Source organism: Abramis brama, assembly GCF_963993115.1.
Source record: "Abramis brama genome assembly, chromosome: 11".
Taxonomy (NCBI): domain Eukaryota; kingdom Metazoa; phylum Chordata; class Actinopteri; order Cypriniformes; family Leuciscidae; genus Abramis; species Abramis brama.
The window spans coordinates 41,029,156-41,036,857 of NC_139973.1; the positions used below are offsets into that span (position 1 = coordinate 41,029,156).

The following is a 7,702-nucleotide window of genomic DNA, read 5'->3' on the forward strand; positions in this document are numbered from 1 at the left end:
TTACATCGTGACTTCATCACGTCTCGTCTGCTATTGGCCAGCACAGGTCACGTGATCACAACAGTGTCATGGCGGCGTCCGCAGCGGTCCGGGCGGGCGTGAGTTTCACTCAGCGGTTCGTCCGAGTTTCTCCGGTCTGCAGCATCTGCCCGCTTCACCGGTTAAAGGTTTGTACGGGAGTCGCTGTTGGACGAGCTGTCGACGGGTTTTCATCTCCCAACAGGCGCCTGCAGACCAGCATCGGTGCGTCCTTTACACATACACACACATCAGCCGCTGATGGCGTATTAGTAGTTTGCGTAACTGTGTGTTTGTGTGCGTCAGGTGTGTGTCAGAGTGAAGACAGCAGCTCACCTGAGGAGGACAGACACGAGCATGTGTGAGTTTACAGACCCTGCTGTGTCGATACACTTAAACTGTACTGCTGGACTGACTGATGTATTTAATCCTTTACTCTAGTGTTAATGTTGTGTATATCGACCGTTCTGGACAGAGGATTCCAGTCAAGGGGAAAGTTGGCGATAATGTTCTTTACCTGGCGCACAAGCATGGCGTTGATCTTGAAGGTGAGTTCAAATATCTTCACTCTGTCTTTGAGGTTCATATTCATAATATGCAAGGGCGTAGGTTTGATTTTGACATTGGTAGGGACATAAAAGCATTTGTGATAGACTTGTGACAGCATGTCATCTAAAAAGCCTTTAATTACAGTTGTGTTGAGCTGTAAATCCTTGACTGGCCTTTTAAATTGCTTATACATTTCCTATACTATCACTAAATACTGGATTCAGTCTTTTTGTCAACTTGCAGGGTTCGTGCAAGGTTCTTAAAGTGCTTGAAACCCCTTGAAAACAGCCATATTTATGTAAAAGGTACTTGAAAAGTGCTTTATTTATTCAATGACAGTATATGTGAAATAAGTGTTTAATTTTATCCGCGCAAAATTAACGCTGCAGCCCATAGAGGCGTTTCGCATGGCTATGAGCATGGTATTGCTCATATAATTATCCAAGTATATGATACAGCTTTCATTCTAAAGGGTCAGTCATTTATTCATGGGGAAAAAAGTGATATATTTGTCATAGTATCCCAGTTACAACAGTTGTTGCATGTGCTGTACTTTATTTGTACCATTTTGTTTTATTAGTTTATTTTTATTGCTCTATTTTCCTTTTTTAGAATTTGAAAGATAATGAAGATGTGTGTCTCATGTGTCTCTGTTCTCAGGGGCCTGTGAAGCGTCTCTGGCCTGCTCGACGTGTCACGTGTACGTGAACAGCGAATACTGCGATAAACTTCCAGATCCTGAAGAAAGGCAAGTAGAATACAACATTATGGTAGAGCTGCACGATTAATCATTGAAAGATCGCAATCTCTATTCAAACACCCACGCAATCTTATTCCTACATGACAATGATTCGGTCTGAAGTCTGTTACAATAATTCAAATTATCACAGAAATACTGGGATTATAAGTTTATAGTTCGAATAATGACACTGATGTCTACTGTAGTGATCAAAATATAGTAAATCACCTTTTGAAAGCAACTTATAAATATTGTATCAATTACATCGTTACACAAATAGGTGGCGACAAGTGACTGTTAAAAAATTGTTTATGAGTGAGTCATTGAATGATTCATTCAAGAGATTCGTTTAAAAACGCTGATTCATCCAGTGATAAAACAAGTGAAAGGTGTGTTCGACTTGAAGCGGCGCTGCGTAGATCGATCGGTTTATGACACACGGAGCCGTGATGTTGAGCTGGCATTGCAACCCCCCTCCCCCCATGTTTCCATGGTGACGCGTCATGTGATTCACCACAGCCAAAATAGCGCTGTATGACAGATGTAGCGCTTTTATTTCTAAATATTAACAAACTTGCTTACCATGTCATCATCTATTCCGATTCTCAAACACGTGTAAGTGAGTTTATGTCGTTTAAAAACCTAAATGATCTCGATCTGTAACGGGAGATGGGCGCCGTCATGTTTGTTTGAGCCGCAGTTCAGAGATTCCTGTCTGTTGGATTTATTAAAACACGTGAACTCATCAGTTTCTCCCGAAATACATGAAAGTAAGTGGCCGGTGGACTGGGAGAAGAATAGAGTAAACTTTACAATCGCTCTTTAGTGGTCAGCTGATGCAGAGCGTGCCGACATCGAAATTGCTGATGAGATGTAGAGGAAAATATCTAGTGGAAAATGAGAATGTTACGTGAATCTTTCATTCAAGAGATTTGTTCAAAAATGCTGATTCATCCAGAAATTAAACAAGTGAAGTGTTTATGAGTGAATCATTGAATCATTCACTCAAGAGATTCGTTCAAAAAAGCACTTCCCCTCAGGGGAATGGCACCATTTTGAAGTGCGTTCAACTTCGTCAAGTGGGCGAGGGAAGATTATCTGGACAGACCTTTCAACCCCTTGATTTTGACCGAGGTAGCAAGTCTACTCATGTGCACATCAGGCAGATCCATAGACCACAATGCAACACGATTGTGACGTCACAGCAGATCGCTCTTAATTTACTCCCACCCCACACACTTCTTGTGTATGTCAGTTATTTTGACATTTAACCACGTAATACTTGTAGCTACCTTAAGATGGCTGTTTTTACACAGTTATAGTTTATTGTATTGTTATTTTCATTTGCAATTTTTTACATTTTCTTCAAAAGCCCAAGCACACATAAATTATTGCATATACAATACATTATTGCATATGCAATAAATAAATTCACAAGGAAAATACTGTTAATAATAAATCAGCTCCATATCGAATTCCAGTTGATCAAGAGCTTTGGTTGTTCCATTCCATTTAAAGGGTTATGTGACGTTCGCTAAATCATTCATTCAAGAGATTTGTTCAAAAACTCTGATTCATCTAGTAATGAAACAAGTGAAGTCTTTATTGGTGAGTAATTGAATCATTGAATCATTCAAGAGATTTGTTCAAAAACACTGATTCATTTAGTAATGAAACAAAATTGTTATGAGTGAATCATTCATTTGAACCAATTTTCAATACATAATAAAAATTTTTTAAATAAACTGTAGCAATCAACATCTTGTAAGACCCTTTAATAAATGACATGTTATTTGGTTTCGATGTTTATTCAGATTCGTAGGAGAATCATGATATCTCTTTTTAAACACATAAATCATGATTCTCAATTAATCCAGAATCGTTACATAATGGTTTTCACCATCACTCATGTAACGAGCGTCACGTGTGTGTGTGTGTGTGTGTGTGTGTGTGTGTGTGTGTGTGTGTGTGTGTGTGTGTCCCTGCAGGGAGGACGATATGTTGGACATGGCTCCGCTGCTGCAGGAGAACTCTCGTCTCGGCTGCCAGATCATCCTCACGCCGGAGCTGGACGGCATCGAGCTCACGCTGCCCAAGGTCACCAGGAACTTCTACGTGGACGGTCACGTGCCCAAACCTCACTGAGCCCGGGGTCACGAAGGAGAGGTCAAGCGAGGTCAGGGGTACAGATCGCAAAGCACTGTGGGATACGACACTAAACGTGAGCAGGTTGTAGTCGTTAAGGGCTTGTTCGCTGCGTGACGGCCCGTTGGGGAATCTCTCGAGAACTCTTGAGCTCCTGCTGAATTTGGTCCACAGGTATTTCCACACTGACTCCGGTGTGATCGTTCAATATCCTTCATATAACCAGTCTGATTTACATTTATAGATGGTATATTTTTGGCTTAAATGCACTGAACACATCAAAATCCAAGACCTGTTTCTATCTGTTTCTTTTCTTTTGTATGAATAAAATTAGCCTATTTTAAGACCATTATGTTTTTTGGCATTTTGACAGTTTTTATGATAATTACGCTCATATGTTTCCCATGACTGTGACATTTGTCTTGATGGCTTACTGTACTGCAGGAAAATAATTAGTTTTTCCAAATTTTATTGATATACACTACCGTTCACAAGTTTGGGGTCTTTAAGATTTTTAATGTTTGTGAAAGAGTCTCTTCTGCTCACCAGGGCTGTATTTATTTGATCAAATATACGGTAAAAACTGTGAAATATTATTACAATAGTTAAAATAGTTGTTTTCTATGTGAATATACAGTAAAGTGTAATTTATTCCTGTGATCAAAGCTGAATTTTCAGCATCATTACTCCAGTCTTCAGTGTCACATAATCCTTCAGAAATCACTCCAATATGTTGATTTGCTGCTCAAGAAACATTTATGATTATTATCAGTGTTGAAAACAGTTGTGCTGCTTCATATGTTTATGGAAACTGATATATTTTATTTTTCAGGATTCTTTGAACTGCATTTATTTGAAATAGAAATAGTTTGTAACATTATAAATGTCTTTACTGTCACTTATGATCAATATAATGTGTCCTTGATGAATAAAAATATGAATTTATTTAAAAACAAAATCTTACCCCAAACTTTTTCAAAGATTTGGGGTCTATTTAACAACGAATCCTGAAAAACTGTTTACATGCTTAAAATGGTTTACACAAGTAGCACAGCTGTTATTAAATCATCATATCAGAATGATTTCTGGAGGATCATGTTACACTGAAGACTGGAGTAATGATGCTGAAAATTCAGCTTTGATCACAGGAATAAATGACATTTCAACATATATTCACATAGAAAACAGGTGTTTTACATTGTAATAATATTTCACAGTTCTTACTGTAATAAATTAAATACATGCAAGCCTTGTTTGAAAAGAAGAGACTTCTTACAAAAACAACACAAATGTTGCCAACTCTTTTGATGGTAGTGGAAGTAAAAAAAGGCATTAAAATAACAATAAAAAGTTTACATTAAAAGTAATTAAAAGGCAATGCAATGATGTATAAATACATTTTAAAAACAGGCTTTATTTTATTCATGCAAAATATAACTTCTTTTTTTCCAGGGTGAAGTATGACATGTTTCATGAGGTTCACCAAAGAATACAGAAGCATTCCACATTACAAATGAATTCTGTTTTTCATAAATATTAACATGTTCCGACTCTTTCTGTGTGCAACTGTAGAGAGAGTTATTGACTGCAGAAACGGCAGTTCTCCTTGTTTGCTCTGGTGTTTGATGATCAGTTCATGAAACTTTCTTTCAGTAAATACTGTTCTGAAGCTTATGTCATTAATAAACCCTGAACACACAAACCTGTCAAACGTCACACATGTTTCTCCTGCCTCCGCTCATGTCATTATGCGCACAGATGAAATTATTTATCGGACTTAAGAAACCACAAATCTGTTGAAGCTTTGTACAATAATAAAAATCATGCTTGATTTTTTGATGTATGAAATAAACAGTAATGTGTCATATTACATGTGTTTGGAGTCTGAGATGAACAAACAACTTCTACACAATGAATCCAAGATCCACTTCACACAATGTTCTTTAGTGAAAACTCACTTTCAAAATAAATGTTACATAAAAAGGAATTAAAACACTTTAAAATAAGGTCTAATTTATTATATTGCATATATATTATATTAACAATATTTGTTCATATTAGTAAAACTTTTGTTTGTTCATGTTAGTTCACAACTAATGTTAACAAATACAACTTTGGATTTGGAAATGTTGAAATTAACATTGACTAAGAATAATAAATGCTGTGAAAGTGTTCATTTTTAGTCCATGTTTGCAAATAAGGACAGGTGAGATCCGCAACACCTGCTCATCATCGCGTCACGTGACAGTCGGAATTACGTGTGAAATGATTTCGTTCCTCAGTTCTGCTACAGAGTCACAGCGGCTTGTTCTCATGTGGTGAGTTTATTTACATCTGTTCATAAGCACACACACACACACACATCACCTGAACATCTTGCGTCGCTGAATCAGCTCAAAACTGCTGAGGAACGTGAGCGCGCGCCGTGCGCGGGAGTTTTACTGTTACTTTGTTGCGACTCCTGAGAGAAAACTCGATGATCTGTTACATTGTAAGTTGAGATGTTTTTGACCAATTTTACTCCGTGTCTGAAATATTCGCGTGCAGAAATAAACTGTGAGGGAATTTATCTTCAGTTTTCAATATATTTTATTTTTGGCAGTTTTGCATCAGTTCTGATGTAAATGTGATTGATTAAACCCCGTTATTCAAGAGTACCATTACAGTGGGTCTATAAAATATATTTTGAAGCATATCTACTATTATATAAAGCACCTTATGGATAATCCTGTATGACAGTCGTTTCTGTGTTTTTACGATGGTGAGATGCGTCTTCAGTTTACTTCATAATCTTTACTGTAGTGAACAGATGTGTAACTCTCAAAATACATCACTCTCGGGAAACGCACTGGAATATAGTGGTGAGTTCAGGTTGATTGGGACACTTTTTTTTTTTTTTTAGATGTTTGGGGAAAAAGTCCCAAACAAAAAGTCTTTTAATCTTAAAAAAAGAAAAAGAAATTCATACTTTTATTCATCAATGACACATTCAACTGAAAAGATGACAGTAAGACATAACACATAATGTTACAAAAGATTTCTATTTGCCAAATGCTGTCCTTTTGAACTTTCTATTCATCAAAGAATCCTGGAAAAATCACAGTTTCCACAAAATGTGAACTGTTTTCAACATTGATAATAATCATAAATGTTTCCTGAGCATCAAATCCTCATATTAGAGTGATTTCTGAAGGATCATGTGACACTGAAGACTGGAGTAATGATGCTGAAAATTCAGCTTTGATCACAGGAATAAATAACATTTGAACATATATTCACATAGAAAACAGCTGATTTACATTGTAATAATATTTCACAGTTTTTACTGTATTTTTGATTAAATACATGCAAGCCTTGTTGAAAAGAAGAGACTTCTTACAAAAACAACAAAAAATTTGCCAAAACTTTTGTTGGTAGTTTAAGTAAAAGTTAAAGGCAGTGCAATGATGTATAAATAAATAAATTACACTTTACTCTATATTCACATAGAAAACAGCTGATTTACACTGTAATAATTTTTAACTACATTATTGTTTTTACTGTATTTTTATTTAAATAAATGCAGCCTTGGTGAGCATAAGAGACATCTTATGATTTGTGTTTAAAGGGATATTTCTACCAGAAATGAAAATTCTGTCTTCATTTACTCACCCTCAAGTTGTACCAAACCTGTATGAATTTTTTTCTTGTGCTGAACACAAAAGAAGATATTTCGAAGTTATTTCCCCATTGACTTCCATAGTGTGGAAGACAAAAAATTGATCCATCTTCCAAATATCATCTTTTGTGTTCAGCACAAGAAAGAAATTCATACAGGTTTGCAACAACTTGAGGGTGAGTAATATTTTCATTTTTGGGTGAACTAATTCTTTAATACTATTATTCCACATTTGAAAAGCTTCAGAAAGGCTTGTGTCTCAGTTCATGTCCTTCTCTTTTCCAGCAAGCCGACGAGGGAACATGAGCTCTCATGCACGTTCTCCTCGTGACCCTGCAGAAGATGCTCAGGTCACGCAGTCCACGATCCTCCTCCTGCTCCGGGAGGCCACGAATCTCGATCCGCCTGTGGATGACGGGATCTCGAGTTCGGGAGAGAATCCAGACGGCAGCTCCGGCCCGAAAGACCCTGGTGAAAAAAACTATATTTACACGGCAACATTGTTTTTGGGGCCTGAAAATGCAAACTTTTGAAAATGTGTTTCAAAGTGCAAGTTTTTGAAAACGATACCGTTACTGTCTCTTTTTTTAATT

General features: G+C 36.8%; 2 protein-coding genes across 6 annotated transcripts in view; both read left to right on the forward strand.

Moving 5' to 3' along the window:
- Positions 1-5,321, forward strand: fdx2 (ferredoxin 2). Of its 2 annotated transcripts, none has more exons than XM_084127825.1 (5): positions 1-243; positions 325-379; positions 460-566; positions 1,228-1,315; positions 3,295-5,321. In XM_084127825.1, the coding sequence occupies exons 1-5, from the start codon at positions 69-71 to the stop codon at positions 3,449-3,451; spliced, it is 582 nt and encodes a 193-aa protein (XP_083983951.1). In that variant the 5' UTR covers positions 1-68; the 3' UTR covers positions 3,452-5,321. The 2 variants fall into 2 exon arrangements, with proteins under 2 accessions (XP_083983951.1, XP_083983950.1); XM_084127824.1 differs by having other exon boundaries at positions 32-243; positions 1,228-1,319; positions 3,299-5,321.
- Positions 5,322-5,664: 343 nt separating this feature from the next.
- Positions 5,665-7,702, forward strand: part of zglp1 (zinc finger GATA like protein 1) — a gene marked incomplete at its 5' end in the record, with an annotated part of 8,404 nt that continues 6,366 nt past the window's right edge. For 2 of the 4 annotated variants that reach the window (XM_084127827.1, XM_084127829.1), the window contains 2 exons: positions 5,665-5,769; positions 7,395-7,580. In XM_084127827.1, the coding sequence (XP_083983953.1) occupies positions 7,412-7,580 (169 nt within the window). Of the gene's footprint in view, positions 5,770-5,820; positions 5,943-7,375; positions 7,581-7,702 lie in introns of those variants that run through there. The other 2 variants (XM_084127828.1, XM_084127826.1) reach the window with 2 other exon arrangements.

Bases quoted from the DNA above. Each gene is read 5' to 3' on its own strand.
- fdx2 (XM_084127825.1), top strand. From the start codon at position 69: ATGGCGGCGTCCGCAGCGGTCCGGGCGGGCGTGAGTTTCACTCAGCGG. The intron at 567-1,227 runs GTGAGTTCAAAT...CTCTGTTCTCAG, and splicing joins GCATGGCGTTGATCTTGAAG to GGGCCTGTGAAGCGTCTCTG. The intron at 1,316-3,294 runs GCAAGTAGAATA...GTGTCCCTGCAG, and splicing joins CTTCCAGATCCTGAAGAAAG to GGAGGACGATATGTTGGACA.